The sequence below is a fragment of the Herpailurus yagouaroundi genome, unplaced genomic scaffold (genome assembly GCF_014898765.1).
Source record: "Herpailurus yagouaroundi ecotype Mexico unplaced genomic scaffold, PumYag 159, whole genome shotgun sequence".
Classification (NCBI taxonomy): domain Eukaryota; kingdom Metazoa; phylum Chordata; class Mammalia; order Carnivora; family Felidae; genus Herpailurus; species Herpailurus yagouaroundi.
Window position 1 is genome coordinate 27,951,072 of NW_024412400.1, and position 16,635 is coordinate 27,967,706.

General features: G+C 39.0%; 1 protein-coding gene across 1 annotated transcript in view; it reads right to left on the reverse strand.

The window, feature by feature from the left end:
• The window catches only part of CPNE4 (copine 4), a 498,537-nt gene that overhangs the window by 126,125 nt on the left and 355,777 nt on the right, over nucleotides 1-16,635 (reverse strand). The window contains exons 4-5 of the mRNA XM_040480191.1: nucleotides 7,753-7,824; nucleotides 2,787-2,861 (exon numbers count right to left, since the gene is read on the reverse strand). Of these exons, the coding sequence (XP_040336125.1) occupies nucleotides 2,787-2,861; nucleotides 7,753-7,824 (147 nt within the window). The remainder of the gene's footprint in view (nucleotides 1-2,786; nucleotides 2,862-7,752; nucleotides 7,825-16,635) is intronic.

Sequence of the window (16,635 nt, forward strand, 5' to 3'; positions counted from 1 at the left end):
CAGCCTTCTCCTCTCTGGATTACTAAGGAGTCTGGGCTAGATACCACCATAATTTGAAGGATCTGGAGTCTTCATCACTGGGGCACTGAGGCTCAGCGGTGACCAGGGCCTTAGATAATCAACCCAGACAAAGGTGGGAATGGCCACCTAGAACCAAATTAAGTGCTACATGAGATTTTTTTCAGTTTTGTGAGCCAGTGCTCATTCAAATGAAGGGAAGCTGTTCAAACACCTCAGAGCTAATGGGCCCACTAACAAACCCCCAAGTCCTCTTGCACTCTAACATAAGTCAGTTAGAAAGTGGACTAGAGGTGCTTAAGAGACTATTAAGTAGAAAGAAGCCATTATAAGCCATTAACTGAGCAGCTTAAAACTGCTACACACTGACCCAGTGGCTTATAATGGCATCAGGAAAGATACTACAAAGAAATTTGGTGAATTATTCCAAAACCTGGGGAGATGATGGGAAAGGAAAGAGCATAATAGCCATTAGGAACTGAAGATTAAAAGCTTATGTCCAAGTGACATCAATGCACACTGCAGTTTCCAGCACCCAGTTCATGCTAATGGCAGAAAGTAGCAGTTCTCAAAAGTTTCACACAATCTACTCAGGACACTAAAGACATCCAAATATCATCCATTCATAAGTATAGAGTCTTTTCTGATGTCCCTAGGCAGAATGAATTAAGTTCTCCAGACACTCTGATTATACATCACCTATCACATCCTGTCATGGCTATAGTATTATTTATACCATTTGTTGTTTAAATTTATGTTTCACTTAGACAGTGAATTCCAGGTTGTGGGTATGAGAATGGTTTAAAGAATGTCTTTTCCCGGGGCGCCTGGGTGGCGCAGTCGGTTAAGTGTCCGACTTGAGCCAGGTCACGATCTCGCGGTCCGTGAGTTCGAGCCCCGCGTCGGGCTCTGGGCTGATGGCTCAGAGCCTGGAGCCTGTTTCCGATTCTGTGTCTCCCTCTCTCTCTGCCCCTCCCCCGTTCATGCTCTGTCTCTCTCTGTCCCAAAAATAAATAAACCTTGAAAAAAAAAAAAAAGAATGCCTTTTCACACCATCTAATGTATAACAAGCATGCAGCAAAGATTTGTGAATGAATGATGAATGGAGAATGAACAAATACAAGAATGAGCTAATGAGTGTATAAATGGGCTGAGTACTGTTCATAGGTGAAAGTGAATGAGATACGCCAGGATATAAGCTACCTAAGACTTTAAGGAATTGCTTGAGACATTGGTTTACCTTTTTCAGCCTAATGCCTATAAGCAAGTGTTTGAAAAAGTGGTGCCACTTCTAAAAATCCCCTGTTCTCTAGTTGTGCTCTAGGAAAATGGAATCCTTTGTGCATACATTTATTAATGTGATGTGTTTTTTTGACTTAAAGATATGGTTGGAGGGAGATCATAAAAATATGGTGAGGTTGGAAAGGACACCCCCCCACCCTTTTTGATGGGTGGAAACTAAGGAACTTTTTCTGTATATACAAGACTAACATGGCTTATGATTGGGTAAAAATTGTGAGATACAATAGAAAGAACACAGACGGGAGTCAGACTCCCATGTAACTGACATGGAAATGAATCCTCAGTTTTACAGTTTACTAGCAGGATATGTTGGCCAAGAAAACTGCTTTACAGACCTCCCACTACAGGGAATGTAACTGACCAAGGGCCCCAGCCGCTGTGCCCTGAAATACATCTCTGCACTTGCACCAAGGCCAGGTTTCCCATGGGCTGCTCCCAGCCAGTGCCTGCATGTGTAGGGGATATTAAGGCAGGCATGGGAGACGTGAAACTTTTCTGCTGGTCAATATTGGCCCCAGGACTCCCTGATGGCTTCGCTGACCCTTCCTTAGACTGAATGGCATTCTAGGACACTGCCACCTGCTCTTCTCTTCCTCTCTCCCTCTCTCCTTTAGTTATGGTAAGACTTGCATTGCAGTCTGCAAACTTCCTCCCTATGTTCCCTACACAAGCATTTTCCTAATAAAATCCTTGGGTATTTAAGCCTGTCTTGGTGTCTGTTTCTTGGATTATCTGGACTAACACATGGAATGACCTTAAGTTATTTCATCTTTGAATCTGTTTCCTCATCTGCAAAGCAAAAGTTAATAATGCCTGTTACATGGGAGCTGTAAGAATAATCAACTGTGATAATGCATGAAAAGCTCTAGGGGTGCCTAGGTGGCTCAGTTGGTTAAGCATCTGATTCTTGATTTCAGCTCAGATCATGATCTCTCGGTTTGTGAGATGGAGCCCCAAGTCGGTCTCTGTGCTGACAGCATGGAGACTGCTTGGGATTTTTTTCAGTCCCCCTCTCTCTGCCCCTCCCCACCCCTCACATGCACTCTCTCTGTGTCTCAAAATAAATAAACTTAAAAAAAAAAAAAAAAAAGCTCTTAACCCTGTTCCTGGAAAACATAGGTGCTTAACGAAAGTCACTTTTCCTCCCTTTCATGTCTTCTTTTTTCTTATGAAATGTCCCTAACAATGGGCTTAAACCATATTTATCTGTGCACATTGACCTGTGACATTTGGGAACAAATGACGCCTAGGTGTAACAAAATTGTCTTCTTTTAATTATAGTCCCTCCCACTTCTCATGAACTGCTTCTAAAATTTGGGGAAAGTCTTACTTTGCAGACCTCTGTGAAATCTTTGATCTGTTTAATAATGTGGGAAAGGGAGAAAACAGCTTCAGGGGAAAATGTGATTAAACTTTGTATTTAGCCTTATTACTTTCTTCAGTTAGGTTAACACCCAGCACTTTACCTTGTCATCCAATTTCCGTGCATTGAATGCAAGTTCAACGTAGTCATCATTGCCAGATAATTCTTCAGCAATCACCTAAAGGAAAAAATTTTCACATATTTTCAAGTGTTTTCCAGAAGCGGTTGAAGCCATTGTTCTACTCCAAGGATCCCAGATTAAGAGAAGTATTTAAATATTTAAAATTAAGAAGGAGATTAAATATTTTTGAGATGAGTGAAGGAAAAAGATCTCTAAGATGTCTTAAAGTAAAGATGGCAAGATGAGGGGTTGTTCTCCTGGGAAAGAACAAAGGTAAATCTCATACCTGGATTTAATATCCCAAAGCTTCTCTGGGACTGTGGGCTTTGCAAGTGAGCCTTTGGATTCATGGCTTTTTAGAGCAACACTGGGGTCTTCAAAGACCCTTTGAATCATTTGAATGGAATTGAACCAAGAAGTTAAAAAAAAAAAACTTTGACATGAATGTATCATTTAAAATATTCAAGCAACAAACTCAGGTAAGTGCTTGTGAGAATGGTCATAACTTAAATCACAGGGAATCCTTTTGAACTTTTCCCTTAAAAAATGGCTTAAAATTTTTGAAAAGGGAATCAGTCACTTTCAAGTTAAAAAGGAATGTTCAAAGGAACTCAGGAGGTTTGCCTCCTGGCAATTTACCTCCCTAGCAATTCAGATTCTCCTGGTAAGTCATTCTACCTTTTCTTTTTCTTTTGTCCCCACAACTAAATGATTAGAACACTTTCTCTACCTTTCTCAAGGGCTCTAAAACAAGATGCCAAAGTTTCAAATACTAGAGTACTTTGAAAATTTAAGGTTTTATTTAGAAATACTTCCAGTATTGCCCAATTGAACACTATGTGATGACAGAAATGTTCTGTAATCTGCACTGTCCAATACAGTAACTGATAGCCATGTGTAATTATTTTTTTATTAATTTTTTTAAAAATTCCAGCTGTTTCACATAACATGTTATATTAGTTGCAGGTGTATAGTACAATGATACAACAGTTCTATATATTACTTGGTGTTCATCATGATAACTGCTCTTTAATCCCCCTCACCTATTTCACCCATCCCCATACCACCTCCCCTCTGGTAACCATCAGTTCTCTATAGTTAAGAATCTATTTCTTATTTTGTCTCTCTCTCCTTTAAAAAAAATCTTTTCCTTTGCTTGTTTTGTTTCTTAAATTCCATATATAAGTAAGATCATATGGTATTTACCTTTCTCTGATTGGCTTATTTCATTTAACATTATACTCTCTAGCTCCATCCATGTTCTTGCCAATGGCAAGATTTCATTCTTTTTATGGCTGAATAATATTCCATTGTATATATAGATACCACATCTTCTTTATCCATTCATCTATGGATGAATACTTTAGCTGTTTCCATATCTTGGCTATTGTAAATAATGCAGCAATAAATATAGGGATGCTTGTATCCCTTCAAATTAGTGTTTTTGTATTCTTTGGGTAAATACCCAGTAGTGCAATTAATGGATCATAGGGTAGTTCCATTTTTAACTTTTTGAGGAACCCCTATACTCTTCTACAGTGGCTACACAAGCTTGCACTCCCACCAACAATGCATGAGGCTTCTCTCCACATCATCACCAACACTTGTTTCTTGTGTTTTTGATTTTAGCCATTCTGACATGTATGAGGTGATATCTCATTGTAGTTTTGATTTGCATTTCCCTGATGATGAGTGACATTGGGCATCTTTTCATGTGTCTGTTGGTCATTTGTATGTCCTCTCTGGAGAACTGTTTGTTCATGTACTCTGCCTATTTTTAATTGGATTATTTGTTTTTAGGGTGTTGAGTTGTATAAGTTCTTTATATATTTTGGATAGTAACCCTTTATCAGAGATGTCATTTGCAAATATCTTCTCCCATTCATTAGAATGTCTTTTAGTTTTGTTGATTATTTCCTTTGCTGTGTAGAAGCATTTTATTTTGATGTAGTCTCCATAGTTTATTTTTGCTTTTGTTTCCCTTGACTCAGGAGAAATATCTAGAAAAAAGTTGCTATGTCCAATGTTGGAGAAATTACTGCCTATGTTCTTTTAGGATTATTAGTTTTAGGTCTTACATTTAGGTCCTTAATCTGTTTTGAATTTATTTTTCTGTATGGTGTAAGCCAGTGGTCCAGTTTCATTCTTTTGTATGTAGCCATCCAATTTCCCCAACACCATTTGTCTAAGAGGCCTTCTTTTTTCTCATTGCATATTCTCTCTTCCTTTGTCAAAGATTAATTGACCATATAAACGTGGGTATATTTCTGGTCTTTCTATTCTATTGCATTGCTCTATGTGACTATTTTTATGCCAATACCATACTGTTTTGATTACTAAAGCTTTGTAGTATAACTTGAAATCTGGAATTGTGACACCTCCACCTTTGATTTTCTTTTTCAAGGTTTTTTTTTGCTATTTGGGGTCTTCCATGGTTCCATATGAATTTTAGGATTGTTTATTCTAGTTCTGTGAAAAATGTTGGTATTTTGATGGGATTGCATTGAATGTGCTGATTGCTTTAGGTACTATAGATATTTTAACAATATTTATTCTTCTGATTCATGACATTGGAGTATCTTTCCACTCATTTGTGTCATGTTCCATTTCTTTCATCAATATTTCATAGTTTTCAGAGTACAGGTCTTTCACCTCCTTAGCTAAGTTTATTCCTAGGTATTTGATTATCTTTGGTGCAATACTAAATAGGATTGCTTTCTTAATTTCTCTTTCTGTTGTTTTATTTCTGTATATAAAAATGCCATGGATTTCTGTACATTAATTTTGTATCCTGCAATCTTACTAAATTCATTGATCAGTTCTAGTAGCTTTTTGGTGGAGTGTTTAGGGTTTTCTTTTTTTTTTTTTTTCAACGTTTATTTATTTTTGGGACAGAGAGAGACAGAGCATGAACGGGGGAGGGGCAGAGAGAGAGGGAGACACAGAATCGGAAACAGGCTCCAGGCTCTGAGCCATCAGCCCAGAGCCTGATGCGGGGCTCGAACTCAGGGACCGCGAGATCGTGACCTGGCTGAAGTCGGACGCTTAACCGACTGCGCCACCCAGGCGCCCCGGGTTTTCTTTATAGAGTATCACGTCATCTGCAAATAGTGGAAGTTTTACTTCTTCCTTACCAATTTGGATGCCTTTTATTCATTCCTCTTGTCTGACTGCTGTGGCTAGGACTTCCAGTGCTATGTTAAATAACTGTGGTGAGAGTGGACATGATTGTTGGATTGTACTGTTTATGACTCTAAAGTGTCCTTTTTTTGTCCCTTGTACAGCCTTTATTTTAAAATCTACTTTTTCCAATATAAGTATTGCTACCCTGGCTTTCGTTTTACTTCCACTTACATGATAAATGTTTCTCCATCCTTTCACTTTGAGTCTGTATGTGTCTTTAGGTATGAAATAAATCTCTTGTAGGCAGAATATAGATGGGTCTCTCTCTCTCTCTCTTTTTAAATCTATTCTGTCACTCTATGTCTTTTGATTGGAGTATTTGGTACATCTACATTCAAAGTAATTATTGCCATTTTGTTACCTTTTTTATGGTTGTTTTTATAGTTCCTCTCTATTCCTTTATTCTCTTGTTCTTTATCTCATGATTAGTTTTCTCTAGTAAAATACTTGGATTCCTTACTTTTTATTTTTTTTGCATATCTATTACTGTTTTTTGATTTGTGGTTACCATTCAGTTTATATATAACATCTTCTGCATATAGCAGTCTATATCACGCTAATGGTCCCTTAATTTTGAACTCATTCTTCATTCTTTTCCCCTCCACATTTCAGATATTTGGTACTATATTTTATATCCTTTTATCTTGTGCTTCTCTTGACTGATTTTTACAGACACACTTAATTTTTCGGCTTTTGTGCTATTTTTCTTACTCTTACTTATGGGTTTTATTTTGCACTCAGAGAATCCCCCTTAACATTTCTTGTAGGGCTGGTTTAGTGGTCATGAATTCTTTTAATTTTTATTTGTCTGGGAAACTCTTTATCTCTCCTATTCTGAATGGTAGCCTTGCTAGATAGAGTATTCCTGGCTGCAAATTTTTCCCTTTCAGCACTTTGAATATATTATGCTACTCCCTTCTGGTCTACAACGTTTCTGCTGAAAAATCAGCTGATAGCCTTATGGTGTTTCTTTCATATGTAACTGTCTTTTCTTGCAACCTTTAAAATTCTTTCTTTATCCCTATTTTTTCCATTTTAATTACTATGTGTCTTGGTGTGGACCTCCTTGGCTTGAGTTTGTTGGGGGATCTCCGTGCCTCCTGAATCTCTGTTTCCCTCCCCAGATTCATAGCCACATGTAACTATTGGCTATGATATATATGAACACTTGATACATGGTTAGTGTAAGATATGGATATTTTCTTTTATTTAATTTTGAATAGTTTTATTTAAGTTTAAATAATCACATGTGGTTAATGGCCACTAAAAACGATAACATAAATCCAAACTATTATATTAAAGAGGAGGGCTAAATGCTGGGTTCTCTGGTCCTTAGGCAACAAATCTAACCTTGGACTAACCATTATCAGAGCAGATTTTTAATTCTCAAAAAAAATGAGAAGCAGGGATAGGTAGTTTGATCATTTGAAAACCCCAGACAATTCTATATTCTTAATGTCATTGACAACTCCATTTTTGTCCTCCACTAAAACCTATATATTAACTGCAGAAGTGCTTAATAAAAGTGAATGGCCTCACTTTCAAATCCTTATTCTATTCCTTTTTCCTAGGGGTGGAAGGGTCAAAATTATACGGGCAAGAAGGATAACTAAGAAAAAAGGAACAAGAAGGATGGGGGTGACTTGGACAGCTGGGCAGTTGTGGCATCAACCCCAATGGGCAGAGAGTCTGCTTCTCACTGCAGGTTTGGACCAGCGAGCGCCATCTAAGCACCAAGACAGAGAGCTGCTAAGGGAGGGCTTACCGTGATGGAGGATTTCCCTGCTGTGTTCCCATGCTTCAACAAGGATTTAGACAGTTTTCTCTGGGAAACGATCTGCACAAAAGAAAACAAAAGGTGAAGATACTATTTATATGAATGTTTGTCTACTTTTTAGTTTTTCCTTTACAAAATTCTGCATTCACAACTCTACTTGAAATTATAACACTGTATCTGTTTATTTTCTAAGATTTTTCCATAAGCCTCTCCTAAATACAGGTTCTTCTTTCTTTCTTCTTATGGCATGTGAGGTAAGAGAGTGAGGGCATAAGAAATTACAGATGATTCAGTTAATTCAGAGGTGACTTAAGTGTTCCTGAAACGTTCACCACCAAATTAGATAGAAAATGTTGGATATGCATTTTATGATAAAGCAGATAAAGTTTCAGAATGATCTCAAATTAGCAATAAAACCTCTGTGCAAAGTGGGTGATGGGCTACAGGGAGGAAAAGAAACTCAAGGTCTAAATATACAGCTTCTGTATGTATAATCTCTAGAGTTCTGTTTTTAATATATTCTTTAGGAAGCTATAAAGTCAGTCATTAGGAAACTGATGCTCAGAAAACCACTAGGAGTCATTGGAGTCCTCTTCGTAATTCAGTATCAATGCACAACATGTGATGACAACCAAAGTTGCCATTATATTGGGAGCTATTTGTAGCAGAACGTGTCACATCCCCCTCTTACTTTTTTTGAAAAAAAAAAAAAAAAGTATGGCAAGGCATTGAAGACCTGATGGATATGGAACCCATGATTCCCAAAAGAGAAGGGGTTTAAAAGAATCAAATGAAAGCTGTGCTTTTGCTAAGGGAGAACAAAGTCATACTTTGTGGTAAGCAGCTCTACCTAAGACGGCTCCCAACAGTCCTATTCATGCCATTGTGCAATTCTCTCTCTTTGAGCGTGGGATAGATCTAATAACTTGCTTCTAATGAATAGAATACCACAAAAGTGATGGAGTATCCCTTCTGAGATTATGTTACAAAATGAATGTCACTTCCTTCTTGATCATCATCTCTTATTCTTCTCAGAGCCCTGGCCCTGGGGGGAGCAAGTTACTATGTTGTGAGTAGCCCTACAGAATGGCCCATGTGGCAAGGAATTGATGTTTCCAGTCAACAGCCAGTAAGAACCAGAAGTCTGCCAACAGGCCCATGATGAGCTTGAAGCAGGTCCTCCCCTAAGTTGAGCCTTGAGATAACTGCACCTTGACAGCAGCCTTGTGAGAGACCCTGATCCAGAGGACACAGCCACACTCTTCCCTGATTCTGTGAGATTAATGCTTGTTTCAGCTGTCAAGTTTTAGGATAATTTTTTATGTAGCAACAGGGAATAACACACATATACACATTATTTACAGAATAAGAAAGGAGATCACTATAAAAAGCAAGGAGACAAACCCATTCTCTGGCATCCTTAGATATTTTTGTCTCTTTCTTAGAGCAATGAAAATACTGAGTGTGCTTGTGTTAAATAAAAAAAAAAAATCATAGAACTTTCCTAAGCCAAGCAGATTTAAAGATCCTGATTCTTGGGGCTCCTGGGTGGTTCAGTCAGTAAAGTGTCCAACTCTTGACTTTGGCTCAGGTCATGATCTCATGGTTCGTGGATTTGAGCCCCACATTGGGCTCTGTGCTGACAGTGTGGAGCCTGCTTGGGATTCTTTCTCTCCCTCTCTCTCTCCCCTCCCTTGCGCTCTCTCTTTCTCTCTCTCTCAAAATAAATAAATAAATAAAAATATCCTGATTCTCAACTGACTATGATTTGAAGAGGAAAGAGTATTTCTTTAAGAAACCATCTGGTGCTTGATGGTGATGATGATGATGATGGTGATGATGATGACCGCAATGGGAGCTCCCATTTTAAGGAGTACACATTCCCCAAATATTTACTTACGCTTCATTGTGTTCAGGTTTGGAGCAGAAAATAGATTGAAGTAGGTTGAAGAAGAGATGAAGAGGGAAGGAAATGGGGCAAACATATGAAGACAAATCTTTCAGTAAATTTGGTGATAAAGTGAGGCAGAGAGATAGAATAGAATCTTCAGGAAATGAGAAATTGATTAAGGTTTCTGTTTTAGTGGTCACTTTATTGCTAATTTTATATGCTTACAAATTTGGGATTGTTAGTTTCATTTTATACATGAGGAAAATAGGACACAGAAAGTTTAAGTAACTTTTCCAAGGACACAGTCCTTAGAGTTAGTGTGGCAGGGATTTGAACATGGCTCTGACTTCAGAAACTGATGTCGAGCCATAGCTGGTAAGTAAATTCATGAAACAGATTCAGAAAATTTTCACTCCTGGATTTTCACTTTATGTGTTTGCTTTTAAGCCCTTGATCTCATATTTTTGAACTTAACCCTCAATATGTAAACATGAAGAAGACTGTAAAGAAATAATCAAGTTAGGGGCACTTGGGTGGCTCAGTTGGTTAAGCGTCTGACTTCTACTCAGGTCATGATCTCGCGGTTTGTGAGTTCAAGCCCCGCATCAGGCTCTGTGCTGACAGCTCAGAGCCTGGAGCCTGCTTCAGATTCTGTGTCTCCCTCTCTCTCTCTCTTCCCCTCCCCCCTTGTGCTTTCTCTCTCTCTCTCTCTCTCTCTCTCTCTCTCTCTCTTTCTCTCTCTCTCTCTGTGTCTCAAAAATAAAAACACATTAAAAAAAAAGAAATAATCAAGTTAAACCTTAAGAATGAAGTAATCTGAAGATATTGGCCTTGGTTAAGGGGGGTGTAGCATAATAATTAAGAACATAGGTTGTTGTTTTCTTTTAATTCACAGCTGGCTATCAATAAAATGACGTGAAAAAAAATTTCAGATGATAAAGAATTGGCATTCCTTCTTATAGTTACCTCTAAATCTAAATTCCTCATCTTTTTCACTCTACTCATTAAGAAGGTTCCAGTGGTTCGTAGCCAAAATTATCTCCTCTCCCTCTGCCATTCACAGCTTATCACTTGTTTTAGAAAAGCTACAATTTCCTAGAAAAATGTAGACATCATTCTTGAACTTGAGATGAACCAAAACACAGAGGAAACACAGGAAAACAAACAGCAAAGAGACATTAGTAAGACTTTATAGTTTCTCTCCAGGGGGTTTTCAGCAAGGAGGAATAGTGGAAACACATGAATAATTGACAAGGGTCACTGGTAAGTAGCAGCCAGGCCAACATCTGACTAAAGAAAGGCAACATATCTTTTACTAAATAAATTTGGCCTCAGAAATACTTCTGTCCAGGTGCGCCTGGGTGGCTTGGTCAGTTGAGCGTCAGACTTCAGCTCAGGTCATGATCTCACAGTTCATGGGTTCGAGCCCCGCGTCGGGCTCTGTGCTGACTGCTCAGAGCCTGGAGCCTGCTTCGGATTCTGTGTCTCCCTCTCTCTGCCCCTCCCCTGCTCATGCTCTGTCTCTGTCTCTGTCTCTCAAAAATAAATAAAATAAATAAATAAATAAAAAGAAATACTCCATTCTCATTGTTTCATCCACATTGGTGTCCTACCCCTATGGCTCAAAGTGACCCTACTACCCCTTCAGCACTGTAATAACCCACTCATTGGGTTACTGGGTATGGGTATGGGCACACTGTCTTTACAAACTCTGTCTTCCAAGATCCACATTTTCATTCCTCAAGTTAGACCAAGGGAGACTTAACTCACAAGAACTTGGATGGTCACATTCTCTTCCCTCACTCTTTTCTAGAAATGCCAACATTCTCATTTGTTGGGTGTAAAGAAAATGCTACTATGTTACAGCTCTTACCTTTTGCAAGTACTAGGAAGATAAGCAGTATCCTCAGAAATATTCCTTCTTAATAAGTGGGCATTTGGGTATACAAATGGCTAATCAAACAAGCAATCAAACAAACTTAATTTTACAGCCCCCAGGCCTCTATCTCAGCTCCAAAGAATGAGTAATAATTAGGGATTTAAACCTTTCATTGTAATAATGATCAACAAACAATGATGTTGCCATTCTTAGGACCGTTGGGCAAAAGTGGTAGGGATGTCCAGCTGGGTCAGTGTTCTATAGAAAAAAACCCTATTCATGGCAAATCTCACTTCTCATGTAGGTTTCCTGAAGCAACTGCATCAGGCTTGGAAAGGCCTTAAGTCTTGTCAGAGGACATCTAAGGCCAACAAACAGCCAGCTCTGCCTGGCAAGAGGATGCACTTGTTAGAAGTCCTCTAATTTAAGTAAAATGCTTGATAGAGAATTTAAAGCAATGACCACAAGGAATATTCACTGGACTTGAGAAAAGACTGGAAGACATGAGTGAGACTCTTAATGCAGAGATAAAGAATAACACAGCAGAGGGGCGCCTGGGTGGCTCAGTCGGTTAAGCGTCTGATTTCAGCTCAGGTCACGATCTCACGTTCCGTGAGTTCGAGCCCCGCATCGGGCTCTGGGTTGATGGCTCAGAGCCTGGAGCCTGCTTCTGGTTCTGTGTCTCCCTCTCTCTCTGCCCCTCCCCCGTTCATGCTCTGTCTCTCTCTGTCTCAAAAATAAATAAACATTAAAAAAATTAAAAAAAAAAAAAGAATAACACAGCAGAGATAAAAGCCTCAATAAATGAAATAAGAAACATGCTTGATGTAATGAATAGTAGGATTAAACAAGCAGAGGAATGAATTAGTGATCTAGAAGAGAGAGTAATGGAAAGTAATCAGGCTGAACAAAAGAGAGAAAAGAATTATTAAAAAAAAACAACAAGAATAGACTTAGAGAACTCAGTGACTCCATCAAACATAATAACATTCATATTCTAGAAGTCTCAAAAGAAGAAGAGAGTGAAAAGGGGGCAGAAAATTTATTTAAAGAAACAATAGCTGAAAACTTCCTTAATCTGTAGAAGGAAAAAGATATCCAGATCCAGGAGGCACAAAGAACTCCCATAAAAATAAACAAAAGCAGACCCACACCAATACATATTGTAATTAAATTTGAAAAGTACAGTGATAAAGAAAAAAATGTAAAAGCAACAAGACAAAAGAAATCAGTAACTTATAAAGGAAAACCCATAAGGCTAGCAGGATTTTCCAGTAGAAACTTGGCAGGCCAGAAGAAAGTGGCACGACATACTCAAAGTGCTGAAGGGGAAAGATCTGCAGCCAAGGATACTCTATCCAGCAAGGCCATCATTCAGAATAGAAAGAGAGATAAAGAGTTTCCCAGAAAAACAAAAACTAACGGAGTTTGTGACCACTAAACCAGCCCTGCAAGAAACATGAAAGAGAACTCTTTTTTTTTTTTTAAGTTTATTTATTTATTTTGAGAGAGACAGAGATAGTGCAAATTGGGGAGGGGCAGAGAGGAGGAGAAGGAGAGAGAGAATCTCAACCAGTCTCTGCACTGTCAGCTGAAACCAAGAGTCAGTCACTTAACTGACTGAGCCACTCAGGCACCCCTAAAGGGGATTCTTTGAGTGGAAAGTAGAGAACATAAGTGACCGTATAAAGGTAGGAAACACAAGAGCTGTAAACAGGAATATTTCCGTAAAAAAATCAGTCAAACAACTCACAAAAAAGTATATAAAATATAATATGTATCTAAAATGTGGAAAGGAGAGGAGAAAGAATGGGTTGAAACTTAAATGACCATCAACTTGACTGCTATTTGCAGAACAGCTTATATACAAGCATAATGGCAAGCATGTATCAAAAACCACCAATAAATACACAAAGAATAAAGAGAAAGAAATCCAAATATATCACTAAAGAAAACCAGCAAAACATGAAAAAGAGAAAGACAAGAAAGGATTGGAGTAAATCTTCAGAAATGATCACAAAACAAGTAATAAAATGGGCAATAAGTACATATTTATCAATGATTACTTTGAATGTAAATGGAATAACCAATCAAAAGACACAGCGTTACAGAATGGATAAAAAAACCCCAAGACTCATCTATATGCTGCCTATAAAAAGCAGTTGATTTTAGACCTAAAGGCAGAAGCCCTCTAATTTGATTATTTTTTACTCTACAATGGGGTCATAACTGAAATCTTTACCATTCAACAAAATGGCAAAGTGTATGGGGAGGAAACAGAAGTTGAGACACTCTTTTTAGCAAATGTTGGACAGAGGGACATCAGTGCCATGCATGATATGCATTTACAGATGGATCAGGGGAGGAAACACTTATTTCCCTGTGAAATGGACAATATTCTAACACCATGGGTTCTCATTTTTCAGGAGAGTCCCCTGTTTCATTTGGATGAATGGGAACAAACCAGGAAAATAAAAAATGCTTTGTCCAATATTTCAGCAAGTGTACATTCAGCTGAAATTTCTTTCAAAGTCCTTCAAAACAGTCATTCTGGGGACTAGACAGTCATTTTTTATGAGATTGCTTTTATTGAAAATATCTTCAGATTCTTTTTTGAAATTGCTTTAAGACTCTGTTGTAACAAAACACACTTATTGAACAACTTCTCTGTGCCAGGCACTGTTCTAAGGCTATAGTGGTGAACTGATGAGAAACTTCTTTGGCAAATATTGACCTCTCTAGTATGAATCAGAATAAATTGTCCACAAATCATGTATTAGAGAACTTTTATTTCTTAAAAGGTAAGTACAAACTGCATGAAAAACTGTGGAAATAAGTCTGGAAATCACAGGATCAAATAAAGCTTGATAGTTCAACTGTAGGACATCAACTGAGCTTTGGATGTGCATCTCCCTAAGTACAACCATGTAAGAAGCCTTCCTAACATTTGTTTGGCTCCAGAATTTTTTGTCAAGGAGCATCTCTAGTTCTGCAAACTATCAATGACTACTACCACCACTCCAGAGAATAGGCAAGATTTCCTGATGGCACACTGAGACGGAGAGAGGAAGACATGCCCAGAGCCCCTCAGGCTTTACTATGGCAGGGCTAATGGGGATACCAACAGCTGGCATGGGCATCTCATTGCCTCAGGGCTTTCTCTGGTATCCATGCCTGTTGTCTACAGGTGCAGCAGGCTGAAAGCAGGGATGATTACCATCCTTGGCGGTGGACGTCAACCAATGACTGATGGGCTTTGGTACAGAAATCCCCCAGTTCTTTTGCCCCAGGGATGGGGGTGACTCTGCAGTGTTTTTTCTACACAGGCATCCAAGTTTCCCTGGTGGGAAGAGGCTCTAGTTTTTCCAGTGGTGATTTGTCAGACAACACACCCTTTACTTTATTGGTTATTTTCCCTTTCCTGTCTCACTTATCCACTCCCCTTTTGGTTTTTCCTTCACCTCCTCCAATAATCTACATACTCTCCAGTCCTTATCTGCTTCTGGGAAAACAAACAAAACTTTTACTCTGTGCCAGATAGTATGTTGAGTGCTTCACACATCTTATCTCATTTGTTGTTGTTTAATTATCAATACTGTCTCTTTTCCCTAAGCAACTGGAACTAGAGAAGCAGGGCTTGGAGAAATTAAGGAGTTTATCTAAGGTCACATAACATTATGGACTAAATTGTGTCCTCCAAAAATTCGTATGTTCAAGCTCTAAGCTACAAAGTGCCTGTATTTGGAGGTAGGGACTTTAAAAGAGATAATTAGGGTGAAATGAGGGCGGAACCCTAATCCAACAGCACTGGCCTCCTTATAAGAAGAGGAAGATACATCAGAGAGTTTTCTCCCTCTGCATATGTAACAGAAGAAAGGCTATGTGCACATAGTGAGTACAGCTGCCTACAAGTCAGCAAGAGGGGCCTCGCCACAAACCAACACTGCTGTCATGTTGATCTTGGAATTTCAGCCTCCAGAGCTATAATACAATAGATTCGTGTTGTTTGAGCCATCAGACTGTGGTATTCAGTTATGGCAGCCCTAACAAGCTGATACATACAGCCTATAAGAGTTGAAGCCAGGATTCATTCCTTCATCGAATAAATATGTATTGGATATTATGTGCTGGGTATTGAAAATACAGTGCAGACACGAGCAGGAAGGGGCACTGTCCTCCCACACAACACACAGGTCAAATGCCAGCTCCGCAAGGAGAAGCAATGCCATGCCACGAAGGAAGACTGGCCTGGTCAAGGAGGTCAGGTAGGGCATTTCTGTAGAGACTACTCCTGACCTGAGGCTTCTGGAAGAGAACTGAATAGTCAAAGAGGGGAGAGATGATGCTCTGAGTTGAGGAACTGTAGGTAAAAAGGGTATAAGTGAGTATGAGGAGCAGGGTGAGTATGAAGACAGAAAGAAGATCTTTAATTGATCCCCAGAGACTAGGCTTTTGGTGGCATTGCACTCAGACACTAGGTGCTTTAGCATTGTTGGCTGTGGTGGGTTGAAAAATGACCCCCCATGCTAGAACTGATACATAAATTCAGCAAAGTTGCAGGATACAAAATCAATGTACAGAAATCAGTTGCATTTAAAAAAAATTTTTTTTTGAACGTTTATTTATTTTTGGGACAGAGAGAGACAGAGCATGAACGGGGGAGGGGCAGAGAGAGAGGGAGACACAGAATCGGAAACAGGCTCCAGGCTCTGAGCCATCAGCCCAGAGCCCGACGCGGGGCTCGAACTCACGGACCGCGAGATCGCGACCTGGCTGAAGTCGGACGCCTAACCGACTGCGCCACCCAGGCGCCCCTCAGTTGCATTTTTATACACTAATAATGAAGCAACAGAAAGACAAAGAAACTGATCCCATACACAATTGCGCCAAGAACCATAAAATACCTAGGAATAAACCTAACCAAAGATGTAAAAGATGTGTATGCTGAAAAGTATAGAAAGCTTATGAAGGAAATTGAAGAAGATACGAAGAAATGGAAAAACATTCCGTGCTCATGGATTGGAAGAATAAATATTGTTAAAATGTCAATACTACCCAAAGCTATCTACACATTCAATGCAATCCCAATCAAAAGAGCACC